Source organism: Aspergillus tubingensis, assembly GCF_013340325.1.
Source record: "Aspergillus tubingensis WU-2223L DNA, scaffold_11, whole genome shotgun sequence".
In the NCBI taxonomy this organism is placed as follows: domain Eukaryota; kingdom Fungi; phylum Ascomycota; class Eurotiomycetes; order Eurotiales; family Aspergillaceae; genus Aspergillus; species Aspergillus tubingensis.
Window position 1 is genome coordinate 633,462 of NW_023336285.1, and position 17,193 is coordinate 650,654.

Below are 17,193 nucleotides of genomic sequence, written 5' to 3' on the forward strand. Positions count from 1 at the left end.
GAAATAAGTGGTTTGTCCTACCGTGTATGTCCTGCCTCGTTTCTTATCTACGGATGAACGGCTGTCGCTGTCACATGGGTGGGCAGTCAACTGTGTGTGGCTGATTCTCTGTAGATATACCCCACTGTGTATCTATCGCAAATGCAGACCGACAGCGCCATATGCAGCGGAGTGTTTCAACGCCTCTCTTGCGGGGCCATTTCTCGAAGGTGTCAAGTGGGATTATGCAGTTTTGATGCGCTGTGGGGGAGAATTGACTCTTGCCTGAACTGATATCATGACAGAGGCTGTCACCTTGCCAGACAATGACTTCAGGCCGGATGAATGTAACATGCAATGCAACAATACAATCATCCCGTCCGAGTAGATCCACACCGCATTGATCCAAGTAAGAACCAAAATCATGAGCAGAAGCAGAATTTTCTAGCGTCATGCACTCAAGGGTTCAATACGAGATAGAAAGAAAGACTATGTTTTAGGCAGGCATATTACCTTAGCGGCTGTGGTATCCTCCGTTCGATCTATACGGTATTGACGGTATGAAGACCGTCTCAATGCAGGGTCGTGACCAGCTCTGGGTGATCCGGATCTGCAGGGTTCTGACCAACCCGGGCTGCTGATTGGCTGGGGGGAGGACATCGGGCGGGTACGGGTATTACAGCCTGTGAGAGCGGTAACGGTATTCCGTGTAAAAGCTTGACTGTGGCCTATTCTTGGAACGATTGCCGTCATGGAGACAATCTAGATTTCTCGCCAACTTTGTCGCTGGTGACGTGCTTCGTGGTTATCCCCTCTTCTGCTATCTATCTATCTACTACTACTATAAGTTTTGCAAATTCTTTGATCGGGATCCTTGCCATGATGGTCGTTCATCTTCAAACGAAGTCCAGGCAGTTAATCTTACTCCCACAGCCTCGTGGGCCAAATCTTAGCGGCCTTTCTGTGCGTCTGCGCTGTCATACAGCTAAGCCTTGTTGGCCCCGTTAGTCCCTTGACTAGCTTCACTTCCGGTCTCTCTCACTGCCAATCATGCTGCCCACGGCACGCTGCCTGGTCTAGCTCTGCGTCCCTATCTGCCTTGTCCTCAATTCCAACACCCTCATCCTTAATGGGGCCGGATCGCTCCGGCCCCATTCCCCTGGATCCTTGTCATTGATATATCCCGATGAGATTCCCTCTGCTGGACGCTGACCCATCATTTCAGTCATTCATGTCAGTTTTGCTATACTAGTACTACTCTTTTCTGTGACCTTTTGAGGACTATTCTCCTCGCGCCACTCCTTTTTGCAGAAATTTTGTTCCACAGCATCATGAAGAGCATCACAATGCTGCCATCTGTGATTTCCGTCTTATTTTTCCTGCTCTATGCAGTGAACGCTGTTCCGCTGGCGCCCCGGGCGAGCGCGCTCGCCGGGATCGACACCAAGTCATTCTCTAAGACCAAAGATTATCCTCTTCCCAACTTGGGCAACATCGTCGCCCATGACCCTAATGTCGTTCAACATGACGGCTATTTCTACTTGTACAAAGGTGGTGTGCACATCCCGATTCACAGAGCTCGCTCCCTCAGTGGGCCTTGGGAACAGGTCGGCACTGTCCTGGACGAGTCCAGCGTGATCCAGAAGCAAAACCGCTCTCGTCCTTGGGCGCCTACGACCATTCAGCACGACAACCGTTTCTACTGCTTCTACGCGATTAGCGAGAACGGCAGTCGCGACAGCGCCATTGGAGTCGCCTCTTCGGACACTCCCACCGGTGGAAACTGGACGGATCATGGCGCTGTTGTCAACACCGGCAAGGGAGACCTGTCGGACATCTATCCCTACTCGGTCTCCAATGCGATTGACGGCGCATTTATCACCGATCAAGAGACTGGACAGTCTCACCTGCTTTACGGGAGCTACTGGCATGGCATCTTTTCGGTGCCATTGGCTGATGATCTCCTCTCCGTCAAAACCCCGAAGACCCCGAACGCGACCAACCTGGCCTACATCCCAGACGCCAAGTCGAAGCCTATCGAGGGCTCTTTCATGACTTACAAGGAGCCTTACTACTATCTGTGGTTCAGCCACGGCAAGTGCTGCCACTTTGATATTCACGCTTTTCCGCCCATGGGAGACGAGTATGTGCACACAATCGTCTATGGAGAAATTAATAGCTAACAATCACAACAGGTACAGCATCCGAGTCGGCAGATCCAAGAGCGCGACAGGTCCTTTCGTGGACAAGGATGGCCATGATACCCTCAAGGGAGGCGGTACCATCGTCTACGGATCCAACCATGGAGTTGTCTATGCCCCCGGTGGTGTGGGCGTGTTGATCAACAACGGCAGCGACGCGGATGTCTTGTATTACCATTATCGTACGTTTGCGGTCCACAATGGTTGAGGAATTAGCTAACAGAATTTGCAGTCAACACTACATCTGGTTTCGCACAGGGCGTGAGTCCAACCCCAACAACCCATTGACAAGATTACACTAACGTAATACAGGACGCTCATTTGGGATGGAACTATCTGCACTATGTAAATGGATGGCCAGTGGCTGTCGAGGGGTATGTTAATGCCAACAGCAAATAACGCTCAGGCACTAAAGGTGGAAACTCAGTAAATCTAGCATAAACGCTACATCAACCGAAAGCAGTGGTCGGGCTACACAACCGAACCACTCGCTCAATTCACTAGCGCTTCTGTGTATGTGCTGTCTAATCTTGATACTGCTCCCTACCCACTATACTGGCAACAAGCTCATTGTTCTATTCGTTGCGCTAGTCATTGGTGCATTCCTTTGGCTCTACAGTTGAATCTACGCCTCTTCTAGCGTCCACCGATGTCCGCCAAGTCGTCTCGCACTGCCTGTTCCTGGCCAAAATGGGGCCAAATCTCAGGGTCCGATCCTGCAGGAACCAACATGGGGCCAACGCATTGCTCGATTGGTATATCTGAAACCAACATGTTGGTTCGAACTCCTCTATGGAGCAACTAACTGCACAGACACCATCCATCCACGCCACAAACATCCAGCAGGATCATGGGTCCCATCCACCATCCACATTCAGGGCCGTGCCCGTTGTATACGATGAGGCATCACTGAGCAAGAACAGCACAGAATGAGCAACTTCATCAGGCGTCCCCACTCGCGGCATCACCGTTGGCGTGGGAGTGAACCCTCCCTGGATGGCCGTGGCCCTATCCAACAACGGTGTCTGAATCGACCCACTACACAACCACGGTCAGCACCATCACCAACAAGCCCCCAAACCAGGGAAGCAAAGAAGCGAAATGAAGGAATAATAAAAGGGAGCAACACTCACGGCGCAACACAGTTCACCCTAATATCCGGCCCCACCTCCTTAGCCACACTCCTCGTCAACCCAACAACCCCATGCTTAGTGGCCGAATACGCAGCATGCAACGCAAAGCCTCTCAGACCCTGAATACTCGCCGCATTGACAATACTCCCCGTCTTACTCGTCCCCTGAATCGATCTTATCTGGGCCCGCATGCAATACATCACCCCAGACAAATTCACCCTCAACAACATATCCCATTCCGCATCATCCTGCTCCAACAACGAGCCCGTGCCATGCTTACTCCCGATCATTCCAGCCATGTTTGCTGCGCCGTCTAGCCGACCGAAGTGTCGGACCGTGGCATCGATCCACTCTTCCACGGACGAGCGGGATCCAACATCAACGACTCGGGTGAGAACGTTCTCGTCGGTGGCGTTGGGGAGCTGGGCCCGTGCGTGCTGCAGCGCGGAGTCGGATATATCTGCTAGGGAGAGACGAGCTCCTTGGGCGTGTAGTTGGCGTGCCACGGCGAGACCGATGCCTGAGAGGCCGGTTATGGTGTAGACTTTGTCTTTGAATGATGATGACGATAACGACATGATGCTGTTATGATTTGTTGATATGTTTTGGATATGTTTTTATGATTGTTGATATTATGCTTTGTTCTCAATTATGTGTTGAATCAGTTCGATAGTTATGTGATGGATGGTATACTTGAACCTACCCCGCATCGGCATCCACGGAGAAGAAGAAGAGGGGGAGGGTTTATATACCCGTTTCGGAATGACAGACTCGGGGATACTCCGATTGGGGGATAATAATGAACACATGATAGATCTAGAATTAGAAGCTACGGTTACATGGATAGATCAATGGCAGAAAACAATGTGGAGTAAATCAGCATGCCAAATCGGCTAAATGGGTAAATGCGATCACGACGGCTACTACTACTACCTAAAAAACAAAATCCTTCGACATGAGTAAAGCAGCAGCTGATTCCATAAGAATCATAACAAGTACCATGATAATCTAGTAGTGCTATTATTAGTAGTTACCGAGTGAGTCAATATGCATTACAATATCCACAAACACAAAATATTCTTTCTTAGGATTGGTACATTAACAATTGGTAAACCTATGGAGATGGGTGTAATATCCAACCAAATACTACGAATGTGAAGTCGAGTTCAACCACGGATCATCCAGTAACTCTCTCGCTGTCTTCCTCCTCTCAGGCTCCCATTGCAGCATTGATCGGATGAACTGGAGGAACAGTTCCTGGTTCTTTCCACTAAGATTCTCCTCGATCTCCTCGAGTGAGGTTGCAGAGACGGTGATTCCGCCTGCGGCTAGCCATTTGCCTATGAATTATTAACTTAATCATCATACCGAAGAGAGGACGGATAAGGGTGGGAGGAGGAAGGGGAATACTAGGAGAGACTAACCATCATCCGTAAACACATTCCGAGTCTCCCGATTTCGCTCGATAAACGACAACGGAGGCAGACCAAGAAACCCCACCATCTCAGCAACATGGTGCGATGGCGAGTAATCCCCGTCTTCGTCGACGGCATTGAATAGATGCTTGTCCGCGAATATATCCCATATCTGCGGTAATAATTGAGCCAGAAAGTTCTGTGAATATAGATGTAAGTAGTGACGTGCTTACCATGACGCCAATATTCCATATATCAACACTGAATCCCCATTCCATATCGAAGAGCACCTCTGGTGCCTTGTAGATGTTCGGTTAGATGATTCCCCGATGAGATGGTCCCATCCTCGCCTGCCCGAGATCGCAGAGTAGCGGCTGGCCCCATAACATGTCTTTCGGTAGGCGTAGCTTTCGAGATGTGTAGATTGAACGGGTGCTGTCTATGGTTTTCTTGGGGGTTGGGGTTTTATGTTGGGATATTTCGAAGTCTGTGAGAATCGAGTGATCGTCTATGCTGAGCATGATGTTTGAGGGTTTGATATCTATGTTTTTACATGTTATTGCTGATGACTTGATCAGTTGGTTGAGAATAGGGAAATGTACCGGTATAAACAACGTTCGCTTCCGTGTGTAGAAAGTCAAGCGCCTGAAGGATACATTTTAGGGTTTCTTTGAGTAGACACTCGCTCAGTCTTCGGGAACTGGAAAGCATTCGTAGATCATGTAGAGACATGTGCATTGGTAGATGCACTAAACATGGATATGTGCCGTCTGGAGTTGTGATGTCGAAGGTATCATACAAGCCACGGATATAGGAACATCCTATATGGGAAGAATTCAACCTGCTGAGGTGGTCGTATATCCTCAGCTCACCAGATAGTGTTCTCGATGAACCGTTCTTGGTTATGATCTTGACAGCCACGTATCTCTGTTCACTTTACAGAGGTAGGTCAGTACTAGAGGTCATTGTGTAGACTGAGTGGACGTACCTTTTCTCATGACATAGCCATACGGTAGAGTAAGAGCCATAGCTGAGCTTTCCTACTACTCTGTATCTTGAAGACAGAGCTTCGCCAATGTGTACGGGATAGAATTGGTCTGGTTTGTAGAATGGAAGTTTCTCTTCTTCAAGGAGCTCTTCGGGTTTAGTAGCAAATGCTCGAGAGCGTATTGCACGCTTGCAATTGAAGACTGTTGCTCGTGTTGAGATGAGCTTGTTATACCTGATAAGTGATAGACCACTCCTGATTGTTGAAAAGTACTTTTGTGTCATTGCAAGGATCAATGAGAGTACGAGGTAGTTGTCAAACGCAAGTCTGCCGGAGTGCGGCTCTAATGAGAGATGCGCCACGTGCGGGAGGTGGAATGCAATGCAAGGCGGAGATAATCCCTCCTTGCTTCGAGCAATGCACTTTAAACGCTCACTAACTCCACGCTCACTTACATGAGTAATATGAGATTGTTCTATGGAAGATGTTAGTCGGATGCTTTGATATCTGCAATGTGGACTACTCGGTTAGGGCGTTTCGCAACGATATGGGCTGCGAAAGCGGTATCCTTTTGCTAGTGCCTATTTATGGCACATCTTCCTCACTCTCTCCTTTGGCTAGTTAACATTACCGGACAAACCCTCTCCTGTTCATCTACCTGTGGACCTGTCCATCCATACAATAACGATCTCATCATCACGGACTCTATCCCTCCTCTCAGTAAGGCACCGTATCGCTATACTTCCATCCTTATTCTCCTCCTGACAGAGAAAGACAAGATTTCTATCGTCATTATCAGGATGCCCCCTTCAAACCAAAGAAGCTTCGAGCTCAGTATCAGAGGCACTCGAACTCAGGGCAACGAATCTGAGCCCCAAGAATCGCCCACCACTCCCCAGCAACTTTTGCAGCTGGTTAGACGCCGTATAGTCGAAGCTGAGGGACCCGAGTATTTCGAATACCAACAGGTCTCGCTTGAAGCCGGGTCCTTCGTGGTACGAAGCTTCTCCAGGGATGGCAATGTGGAACAAGCAAACCCAACCTTGAGCTACAATACACTAGACAGGGTGCTCTCGGTGACCATGTCAAGCATGACCCACGGCAGCGCGTTTCTTTGGGGAGTAACTGAAATGATTGACAGTCTTAGCCAAAGATACTTCACCAGGGACGAATTCAGAGATCTAATGATGGGTGGGAATGACGGTAGGAAATCCGATTATTACGCCTATGCTTATAATATGGACTGAATATCACTAATAAATCTACATGCATGCAGGGTTCTTCAACTTTCCCGCGCCGTGGGCCACCGGCAGCTATAAAGAACCCGATTTCCACATTATCCACCCTAACACATTGCTACCTACAGTGGTTATTGAATGTGGATACTACAATGAAAGCAATACCAAGCTGCAATGTGATAAAGATCTCTGGCTTCTGGGTGGAGCACCGCATGTCAATGTCGTTATCCTGATAAAGTGGGATAAAGAGGCGGATAGTAACCGCGTTTCTGGGTGGATCGAATTGCATCGCCGCGGGGATAATGGTGCCGCTACACGCAGGGTAAGTGTCATTGATTTTGGTTTCATGCTCAAAGCGATCATAAGTCACACATCTTATTGGCTGCCTATCCGATGACTGAATACATCTGTTTGACTCTATAGGACATCTTCCCAGCTCCTGCTCCTGGAACGCCTTGGGAGAGCGAGACCATCACCCTGTACAGAAGCGACTTTTATCCGGGAGGCGAAGTACCACCTAGAAGGAATGGAAACGATATCTGGCTATGGAGCTTGGACCGTCTGAGAGACATTGCAAGGCAGAGAATGGCCATTGAGGGACTTGTTCCAGCTTAGCAGCTTGGAATTTTGACCTGCAGCGGTGCATGGGTAAGGCGACACGAGGAGGCTCTCGTCTGAGTACTCGAACGCTACATCATTCCCATCTCTAGTCCATTTTGTCTAGATTTGCTTTACAAACGTCTAAACTTGCTTTACGAACTCCACGGTGATATCAATCTGAACAATCAGGTTAGATATCTATGTAAGTCCCAAATATGGACCAGTAGAAGATATGATATTACATCATACGCATAACCAGCACTAAGAGCGCCCGTAGTGTCCATCCTCTGAATATAGTTTAACAGTATAATATCACATTAGCAGATTAGGTAACGTGACTCCCACAGCTTCACTTATAATTACTTCATTAATAACCTCATCTACCACTATCCTTCTCCTGTCTATATATTGCAAAATTCCCAATCTCTCACCCACTACATAACCCTCAGCACTCCGAAGCCACAGCAACATGCCTCAAGCAAGCAGAACACCACAACAGCTCTTCTATTACCTAAAACACCGAATACTGCAGACCGACAGAACAACTTACTTCGAGCTAGAGGGTATACCTCCTGTCACAGGCCGACTAGTGGCACGGACCCTCGCTGAAGATGGCGAGGTCGAACGAACAAGTCCCACTTCGGGGTACGATGAGAATGGAGGGACTTGTGGAAGCCTAGGGTGACGCTCTGCAACTCGATTGAATCAATAATATCCTAATATAGCCAAATATCTCAAACGGGAGCAAGCAAGAGACATGAACCTTAGCACACCCTATACCTGATACGTTTAGAAGGGTGTAGCCCGAAGTACGAACAGCGACCAAGGCAATCAATCATACAGGCCCTCACCTGTACCTCACCTTGCGCTCGCCCGCCATTCAGTCGCGCCTCACTATAACTCTAAAAGGCATGAGTGTTCTGTTTTGTGGGAATACGACAGATACCTGGATGTCCAGATATCCTCAACATCTCGTAGTGTCAACGATAATTAGAAAATGATTTTGTACCAGCTTTATTTTACAGAGGAACGTGTTGAGAGTCCTGACGAAATTAAGACAATGTAGTGAGGTGTGCAAGATCATACTAAATACTGGGTTGAACCAGTCAATTCACATTGATTTCTAACGACAGGTAAAAGAGGTTTATATGAGAGGCTCAACTGTAAACCCTCAGAAAAGGTATGCTTGAAAATAACCTTCCACAAGCGTAACTACCGTAAGGTAAAAGCCAGCTTTGATGTTAAATCTAAACACACGTCCCCCCGACGCGCAGTCATTGAGATCCAAGAGAGATATGCTCCGCATCATACTTGTCACCCATACCCCAATACCAAAGATCCAGTAGAAAGGAGAGCGGTTACTCAGAAAAGCAGCCGCCACGAAGAATGCGCTACAAATATTAGCAGCGAGGCCAAGAAACACCCGAACACGCTGTCCCAGGAACACCGCAAGCGACTGAACTCCGCACTTCGCATCATCGACCATATCTTGGACAGCGTAGGCGGTATCGAGGAAGATAATCCAGCAGACAGTTGCGCCGAACAAAGCCAGAACTGACCCGTTGAATTCGATGTCTCCTTTCACAGAAACATACCCTGGCACCACCCCACTGGCAATAGAGAGGCCCACTACAAGCTGAGGGAATGGCATGATGCGCTTCATAAAGGGATAGATCGAGCCCAGTAGCCACGCCGGCGTGGTCCATAAAATTGCTTGAAGTCCTAGTGTATACCACGTGGTCCCTAGGGTGAGAAGTATCCAGTAAAGAAAGAAGAAAGTAGCTTCTTTGACAGAGATGAGTCCAGAGGGTAGCGGTCTGCTTTTGCATCGTTCGACCTGTCGGTCATATTCGACATCACAGATATCACTGCTCATGTCAGTAAGTAGCTGCTTGTATCGCAGATACTCTAGAGGGATATGCTCACTTCCAAGTACAAAACGCAGAATGAGAGACCGTTGCACTTGCCCAGATGCCGAACAGAACCCAGGCAAGTGACCATCCATCTGTTCTATGTGACTTCACACCAATACCGGCTCCCCACACAGCTGGAAATACAGACAGCCAGGCCTCGTGTGTATGCAGACGACCCATCTCCCAAATAGCGCGGATGCGCTTGCGTGTGTGGTCATCCAGCATATCGGTCTCGGGGATCAGTTTTCCTGCGACATCCATGATGGTTTGTTTACGACGTCACGTAGAGTGAAGAGATAGGATTAGTATGATAATAAGCACATCTCCCTTTTGAATAAATGGGTCTAATATAACTTGTCACGGTCATCTGTCAGCGAGTAATTTATGTAGTAGAAGACGGTGTGGGGTATCTCTTTTGCCCGAGTAGATACTCCGGTAGATCATCCATGCCCTGCTATGCCATGCTTATGCCTGCATCTAGACCCTACTACGTATATTAGTAAACTTTGAAAGACTAGACAGGCTCAGCTCAGCGCTTAAAGCGCTGCAGATCCGACGGGCCCGTAAGGCATGTCAGATAGTAGTATGGATATGAAGTGGAGTGATGTATTGCTTTTTCCTGTCTTCGTAAATGTCATTCACGCTGACTTGGCATCGTAGAAAAAGAAATTAATCCCCTCCCTTCCATCATGATCCTACCAAGTGATTCTACATGTCAGCGTATTTAGCTAGACTTTGCGTTGAGAGAATCCCCAAACCTCCCCTCACGCCCGGATGCAGCTTATCCTGCAAGATACGGCACTGGTGACTGGCGACTACGACTTATTGGTTCACCTCTACAGTAGGCTCTCTACCCCTGCACTGCTGATGAAGTGGGGTTAACCTACAAACCAGATTGGCGCGAAGTTGCTAATCCATGATGGTGATCCTCTTAAATCATACTATATAGCAGAGTATTCATGGTTGACACTAGCTGGACCAGTGGCCAGCTACTATTACCCTACAACATGGAAGCGAGAAGTCTCAGGATGACGAACAATCAATCGCCTTACCACCCGCAACATAGAACTCCACGCGAGAGACATCGCTCTCCCTCGCGGAAAGATCCGCCTTGCATGAGTCGACAACACCACTATCATCCCAACTGAAACTCACGACGCCACCGCCCCGCAACCGCAGTCCATCAACACTCCCACCTCCCCACGCAGCCGGAATCGCCGGTCCAAGCAGCACAGCCTGCGTCTTACCGGCACGAGCATCCGCATTAGAACGGTCCAAATCCCTAATAAGCATCTGAACCATCGCTCCCACAAGTCCGAAGTTGGCATCGATCTGGAACGGTGGTGATCCGGAGTACATGTCGAATCCGTTATCGGCAAAGTTGTCTTGAATCGCGAGCGACAACTCCGAGTATGCTTCGTCTGTGACGTTAAGGAGCGCCCAGCACGCACTACGCCATACCTTGGCCCAGCCGGTGTTGGAATCTTCGACGCCGGTGCCGCGGGAGTAGAGGGTGGTTTCGACGGCGTCGGTGATAGTTTTGTTGGATCCGTGCACGGAGGAGATGATGTATCCTGGGTACCAGCCGTACAGGTTAGAGAGATGGCGGTGGGTGTCATTTTTGACGTCAATGTCGAGCTTCCATTCTTGAATTTGGCCCCATGAGCCGATGTGAATGCCTGGGTCTAGGGTGGAGAATTTGGAAGTGATGGCGTTTTTGAAGGAGGTGTCATCGTCGCCGGACGCGGTCCAGCCTTGCAGGACGTGGTCAAATAATTCCCAGATTAGTTGTTGGTAGTGGGTGCAGCCGAAGGTCTGGGGCGTTAGCTGGGCGTCTGCTAACGGTTCATTGGGCACTTACTGTCGGTCCATGCTCGGGTGAGTTGCAAGGGTTTACCACTAGAGTGCCGTCTTTGAAGTACTCATCTTTCACAAGCTGAGAGAGCCAGAACTGCGCTGCTCCTTTGAGAATTGGATATCCTGTTTCGCGATACCAAGCACTATCCTGGGTATAGTCGAAGTGGTCCCATACGTGATGTGACATCCAGGCATTTGTGGCAGGGTAGTCAGCCCACTGTGCGACATCTTTCATGCTGATTTGGTCAGTGTTGCGACTTCATGCCGTTAATGAGCTGCTGATGTACTCACGCTGTATGTCCAAATGTGTTCATCTCATCATGCGTCACCCAGCCTTCCGAGGTACCATACAACAACTCTGCTGTCTCTGCGCCTCGAGGCATCCATGTCTCAGCCATGTATGTCCAGAGTGGCTCAGTCAGTTCTCCTAGTCCTGTTTGCTCAACAGCCCAGTGATTCATCTGTAGGTTGATGTTGGCATGGTAGTCCCCGCTCCAAGCCGGAGAATAGGATTCCGTCCAGAGACCTTGCAAGTTTGGCGGCAGAGACCCTGGTCGCGAGCTTGAGATGAAAAGGTACCGACCGTAGTCGAAGAGCAAATTCTCCACGTAGGGATCCCCGGGCTGGCTGTAAGACGACAGAAGCTCGGTAGTTGGACGGTCGGCTGAGCCATTGGGATCTGGGAGGGTTAGTGTGAACCCATTGAAGACGCCTTGGTAATCTTTGACGTGTGATGATTTGAGTGCAGAGTAAGTCTTTTTGGCAGCATTGGTAGCAGCCTGGAGTACTTTCGTGTACGGGTTGTCCCCTTTGAACGAAAAGCCAGCTTCTGAATTCCCGTTGGAGGCATCATAATTGGTTTCGGCAGCGAAAACAAGGAACACCTCTTTCTCTCCCTCTGGCACTTTAACAGTAGATGACGAGCAAAGATCAGATGTATTGCTTGACCCGGGAACGACAACAGTCACCCTGGCGTTGTAAATCATTCCGATAACGGGATATGTCTGACCATATAGGCTAATGCTATTCCCATGGCAGCTGACATTCGGGGCAGGCGACGTGAGCTGATTCTCGAGGCCAAGAGTGATAGCAGGTAGTGACGAATTCGAGCTGAGTTTGTAAACGCAAACATTATCTGGATACGAGCAGAATGCTTCCCTGGTATCTGTCAACAATCGAACCGCGGAACCGCTGAGGCTGCTCACCTTTCGATGTAAGTCTCCCCGGTGCTGAAATGATCCGAGTAAACAGCCGAACTCAAGTCCAGATTCCGACGATATCCATCAATATCACTCAATTCGCCCAGGTCGATGGTCAAATTTGCCAACACCTGATACGAACCATAGTACGGATACTCGCCCAGCAGCGCAGAGACATTGCCTGTCCCGTTCTGGAATATCCATTCCCTAATATCAGGAAGTGCACCTGCCTTGGAAACGTTTGGATTTCCTCCGGAGTATGTCTATATCGCTCTCAGTATTTATTCAGCCTCGAAGGCTGTTGGCGCGGGTAGTATACGATCCACACACCGGACTTTCAAAAGGTCCTCCGCGCCACAACGAGTCGACATTAAGATTAACAATCTCCCTGTCGTAGGAGCCAATAGGCATCGCTAATGATCATTTTAGTATCCGACCATAAAAACCTTTCGAAGTCTCGTCAAAGTATACCTCCCAATCGTCCATTTCCTAGCGGAAATGCAGTGCTTATGAAGCTACTGTAATCTCCCGGGGAATCAGACCATAATGCCTTGGCTGCCGCAAAAGGCAAGACCAGTGCCCAAAGGGCCGCCGATAATCCAGAGATGAGCATTCTGCGTGAGCTGGCTGCTTGGAGTCGAAGGCTGAAGTGCAGCGGAGAAGGGGAAAGTGGGCCATTTTATCGCCGTCGTGGGTTAACCCAGCGTTTGATTTACGAGATGAGCACACTGTCGAATGATGGGGAATGAGTTGAAAACAATTATATTAGCTGCAGCTACCTACATTAAAACCGAGGTGTACCGTGCCTCTATTGGAGGGATATCTCAGGAGGATAGGAACCGTCCGCAGTAGTCCCGTTAGCCTGCAGATCGGCAAAACCGGCTTCCTATAGAATTGGTTGCATTTCGCAGGACTGGACCAGTATTCTACGAGAGGATGATGCGGGGAATCGGTGGTATGATTGTGATTGATTGATTAATTTGAGGGAGGATCAAAGAGATGTACGCTTGAAACGGAGCCGGGGACCATGTGACCCGGTCTATATAGCCTAAATATCACGTCTAAGCAATGAGCGCTATACTAGTGCCAAAATAGTCCGTAAATAAGAACCAAATCCCGAATGAGCATCATCTACAATTTACTCTTCGTCGCCGCCTCGTTGGCCTTTTGCCACATCCGAATCCGGCGCTCATGCCCAGCATTGAACAAATCCAGCCACTCCTGTTCAAAGGGAGGAAGGACACGCCCTGGCTCTCCTGCCTTGGGGTTACCCGCCAATTTACGCAGGGTCTCAAAATATTCCCGGAAGTCCGGGTTGATGACACTGAACCCAGGCCCATCGCCCTTCTTTGCAATCCGATCTTGTTCCCATTTCTGCTGCTCCTCCAAGGGTGGCAATTGGGCCTTGCCAGCCAGGACCCGCGCCGCAGCTACTGCTTGCCATTCGAAGATCTTGAAAGTCAATCCGGCGCCAACCTGGTTCGAATATTAGCGTGAGTCGGTCGATGCGGGACAGGACGAGCATGAGTACATACCGCTCCCAAAAATGCCAGAGTTGGATCGTTCTGGTGGAAGACGTGCAGATATAGATCCGGAATACGGTTGTTTCTGGTCGGGATATCCGGCAGATAGGGCAATGCCCAGGTGAAGCCCGTTCCAAAGATGATATAGTCCACTTCCGAGACCGAGGTCCCATCTTCGAAGTACACCGTCCTCTGCCCGTTGTCACTGGAAACGCGCGAAATGGGTGGTTTGCGATTGATTGACGGGTGTCTGAACGCGTAATCCCCAAAATAAGGATTATACCGACCTCGGACCACAGCGTGGATGGGGGATTGCGCAGAGCCAATCAGGCTGACTGCTGTATCTGCCGCAGACACCGAAGCTCCAACGGTGATGACTTTCTATACGTTGTTAACACCGATTGTTGAATGTAAGGTTTAGATAGCACCATACCTTTCCGCGATAGCGTTCAGGACCACGATACTGCTTCGTGTGCAACACGCTCTCTGGGTCTTTGTCGATCCATTCTTTCAGGCCGGGGATAGAGGGAACATAAGGCACAGAAAAGTGCCCCGAGGCAACCACCAGTGCATCAAACGTCTCACTCCACCAGTAGTCATACCCACCCGGCTTGCCAGCCCGCCGTAAGACCAATTCCCATTGACCGGTCTTGGGGTTTTTGACCGCACGTTCCACGGTCGTGTTGTATTCTACAAGATCTTGATAACCATTGCGGTTCAGAAGATCCTCAACATACTGCCGAATCACGGTGTGGTGACGGAAAGGGGTGTCTGGCCCATGCACCGCGATTGACATCTCCGAGCGGATAGTCGGGATTGACTCTTGGGAATACTCCATGGTCGCAACATCCACATTGGTGTGCAAATTCGGGTAGATATGGGAGTCAGTAAAGCGATGCCGGGTCAATGCTGGTGTGAACGCAGGCAAATCGGACGGAATTGGGAGAGGAGCATCCGCTGTCCTTGTGGATAGCTTATCGACATCCAAAGGCACCTGTTTCTCGTCACGCGAAACCCTAGTGTCGATTAACTATCGGTCGCGTAAACCAGCAAAGAATTGCTCCCAAAACCTCTGGTAGAAGCTGTATAGACATACCAGCACCCACCGGCTTTTTCCTGTCTCTCGAAAACGCGCACCCGGTCAAATGCTTTCTCCTGCATCAGGGCATCCACGGCAATGGCGCCCGCAGGCCCCGTGCCAATGACAGCCACGCTCTTGATTGGAGACATTTTGACGCAAGCTCTAACGCGTCGGTGGTATGCAAACCGATGTTCTATAGCTCTAGGAACTGGTCACCCTCAGGGTTGGTGGTTGAGATTATCCTGACTTGCAAGGGGTCAGTTTCTGAGTTGTTCTAGCCAGCTATCTTGATGGCAATCATAGCGCGGATGGCGTCAGCGGAGCCCAGTAATACATCGACATGGGCGCGGGTGATCATCCAGCCCATTTCTATGCAGGAATATTGTACTCACAGAAGCTTCTGTCCCTAATCTAAGTTTCTGTGGCTTATCAACGACGAGACCTAACCATTGCGGTTCCGAAGCACGGTTCACTTTGCGTTTATCTCATTTTTCTTCGTTCTCGACGCTGACTGGTCCAACTCAGCCTCCTGTCACGTGGCTGCTGTTAGTCAGTTTTATAAGCACTCCCATTGGCCATAGTTACACCAAACCGGTTCCTTTCCAAGCATCACAACCAATCAGCTTGTGGCATCGGTTGGAGTCTCTCAATATCCAACTGCAATTGTGATTGTATTCATTGAGTTCGGAAAGACTCCGAAACACTCTCAGTAGCGGGCCTTGAGTCACAGCAACTTGCCGTATCGGGCGATCGGAGTAGTATGAACGAATGCCCTCTCATTCACCGCGTACTGGACTCTTGAACAGAGTGGGAACGTAATCCTTGGGTGTACTCAAAGGTCGCAGAAGACGGAGCTGGTAGCCACAAGTAATCACTATAAGGGTTAGCAGTCCTCCCTGATATAGTACAGCCTGCTATGTTTGTCCAGGGTCACGGAACCTGCTGATACAACCATTCAGATGCATGAAGGTCGGGGCTATTAACACATAGATGGTAAAAGGCAAGCGATAGAACTAGCGATTGTGCAGTATGGCGACATTGGCGCATGAGAATAATTAAATTTGCAGAATTATCGACTGCGTGGACCTCGTCTCGCCGAAGTTGAACAATTGTATCTTGGGTGGTGTACTAATCATCTATTCTTTGACACTTGAAGCGTACTTCCCGAGGTCCAAACTGTTGGCCAAAAATTCGTCATCAACAGTCCAGTTTTTCCTGAACAACTCGACATCTTCAGGCATTCCTCAAGGGAATGACTTCTCCGCTGACAAAGCTCGACACTTCTGTCTAAGATCATGCCATCGCAAGCCTACCCGTAGTCACAAGCAGAGTAACTAGCCCCGAAGAAGATCAACCGCCCATCACATCCGGGCACTGTTGCACGGTACTGCCTCTAATTAGCCCAAGAGTCTAATTAGGTTGGTTGTTCCCCACACTTAAGGATGATCTTTCTTTACTGAACCTGAAACACCTGTGGGTTTCATGGTAATTCTTGAAGCCTAAAATTTGGGACCTGGGCAATATTCTACTCACCTTCGATGGATCTAACATCTGCTCATGTCCGGTAGAATCGCATTGAATGGGTCAGTGCATGCATGTCCTTTTGCATCAGATATTTTGATGACGTGTAAGGTTTAACACGAAACTTCCAGAACTTGGGATATATTGGTAGCCAATCAATACTTGGTCTTTGCTTCCGATAAAAGGAAGGCACGCAACTACACTCACGTCTGACGCCAGATTAGACAATAAGTATCCGTTAGACGTATGAAGCAGGTCATGAGAAGGGGAGAGTCATCGACACTGATGAGTAGGCTGAGGAATGCCCATTAATTTAGACTCAACGGTCAATAGTTCTGTCCCTATTGTCAAAGAGTGCACATGTCAACTGGGGAGGGGCAGGGTTGGTTTTACAGAGCGACTAAGTCTCATTAGGCAGGCATGAGCGTGAAACACCCGGTTCGGCGATTGGATACAAGAATTATATTATGTTGAAGTAGAAAAGACCCAATGTGATGTGTGTATATCATATTCAAATAGTCTCAGTGTATGGGATGTAAACCGCT

The 17,193-nt window shown here is 49.1% G+C and overlaps 7 protein-coding genes across 7 annotated transcripts; 2 read left to right on the forward strand and 5 right to left on the reverse strand.

Annotated features, from left to right (window-relative positions):
• Positions 1–1,310: 1,310 nt before the first annotated feature.
• On the forward strand, positions 1,311–2,803 carry AtWU_09555 (endo 1,5-alpha-arabinase; the record flags this gene model as incomplete). The annotated part of the gene is made up of 6 exons (XM_035504661.1): positions 1,311–2,122; positions 2,175–2,362; positions 2,413–2,441; positions 2,493–2,554; positions 2,608–2,693; positions 2,772–2,803. The coding sequence occupies 6 exons, from the start codon at positions 1,311–1,313 to the stop codon at positions 2,801–2,803; spliced, it is 1,209 nt and encodes a 402-aa protein (XP_035360554.1).
• Positions 2,804–3,028: 225 nt separating this feature from the next.
• Positions 3,029–3,891, reverse strand: AtWU_09556 (SDR family NAD(P)-dependent oxidoreductase; the record flags this gene model as incomplete). Its single annotated transcript, XM_035504662.1, has 2 exons — positions 3,029–3,218; positions 3,314–3,891. 2 exons carry the CDS (start codon positions 3,889–3,891, stop codon positions 3,029–3,031), a joined length of 768 nt encoding a protein of 255 aa, XP_035360555.1.
• Positions 3,892–4,459: 568 nt separating this feature from the next.
• AtWU_09557 (kinase domain protein) lies at positions 4,460–5,006 on the reverse strand (the record flags this gene model as incomplete). Its single annotated transcript, XM_035504663.1, has 3 exons — positions 4,460–4,653; positions 4,738–4,900; positions 4,962–5,006. The coding sequence occupies 3 exons, from the start codon at positions 5,004–5,006 to the stop codon at positions 4,460–4,462; spliced, it is 402 nt and encodes a 133-aa protein (XP_035360556.1).
• Positions 5,007–6,516: 1,510 nt separating this feature from the next.
• Positions 6,517–7,569, forward strand: AtWU_09558 (PQ loop repeat protein; the record flags this gene model as incomplete). The annotated part of the gene is made up of 3 exons (XM_035504664.1): positions 6,517–6,919; positions 6,993–7,276; positions 7,378–7,569. 3 exons carry the CDS (start codon positions 6,517–6,519, stop codon positions 7,567–7,569), a joined length of 879 nt encoding a protein of 292 aa, XP_035360557.1.
• A 1,156-nt stretch (positions 7,570–8,725) lies between these two features.
• On the reverse strand, positions 8,726–9,728 carry AtWU_09559 (4-hydroxybenzoate octaprenyltransferase; the record flags this gene model as incomplete). The annotated part of the gene is made up of 2 exons (XM_035504665.1): positions 8,726–9,422; positions 9,481–9,728. 2 exons carry the CDS (start codon positions 9,726–9,728, stop codon positions 8,726–8,728), a joined length of 945 nt encoding a protein of 314 aa, XP_035360558.1.
• Positions 9,729–10,490: 762 nt separating this feature from the next.
• On the reverse strand, positions 10,491–13,136 carry AtWU_09560 (glycoside hydrolase family 95 protein; the record flags this gene model as incomplete). Its single annotated transcript, XM_035504666.1, has 6 exons — positions 10,491–11,282; positions 11,329–11,560; positions 11,616–12,482; positions 12,530–12,786; positions 12,854–12,936; positions 12,995–13,136. The coding sequence occupies 6 exons, from the start codon at positions 13,134–13,136 to the stop codon at positions 10,491–10,493; spliced, it is 2,373 nt and encodes a 790-aa protein (XP_035360559.1).
• A 518-nt stretch (positions 13,137–13,654) lies between these two features.
• Positions 13,655–15,276, reverse strand: AtWU_09561 (FAD/NAD(P)-binding domain-containing protein; the record flags this gene model as incomplete). The annotated part of the gene is made up of 4 exons (XM_035504667.1): positions 13,655–13,999; positions 14,059–14,427; positions 14,480–15,062; positions 15,143–15,276. The coding sequence occupies 4 exons, from the start codon at positions 15,274–15,276 to the stop codon at positions 13,655–13,657; spliced, it is 1,431 nt and encodes a 476-aa protein (XP_035360560.1).
• Between the last annotated feature and the right edge of the window lie 1,917 nt (positions 15,277–17,193).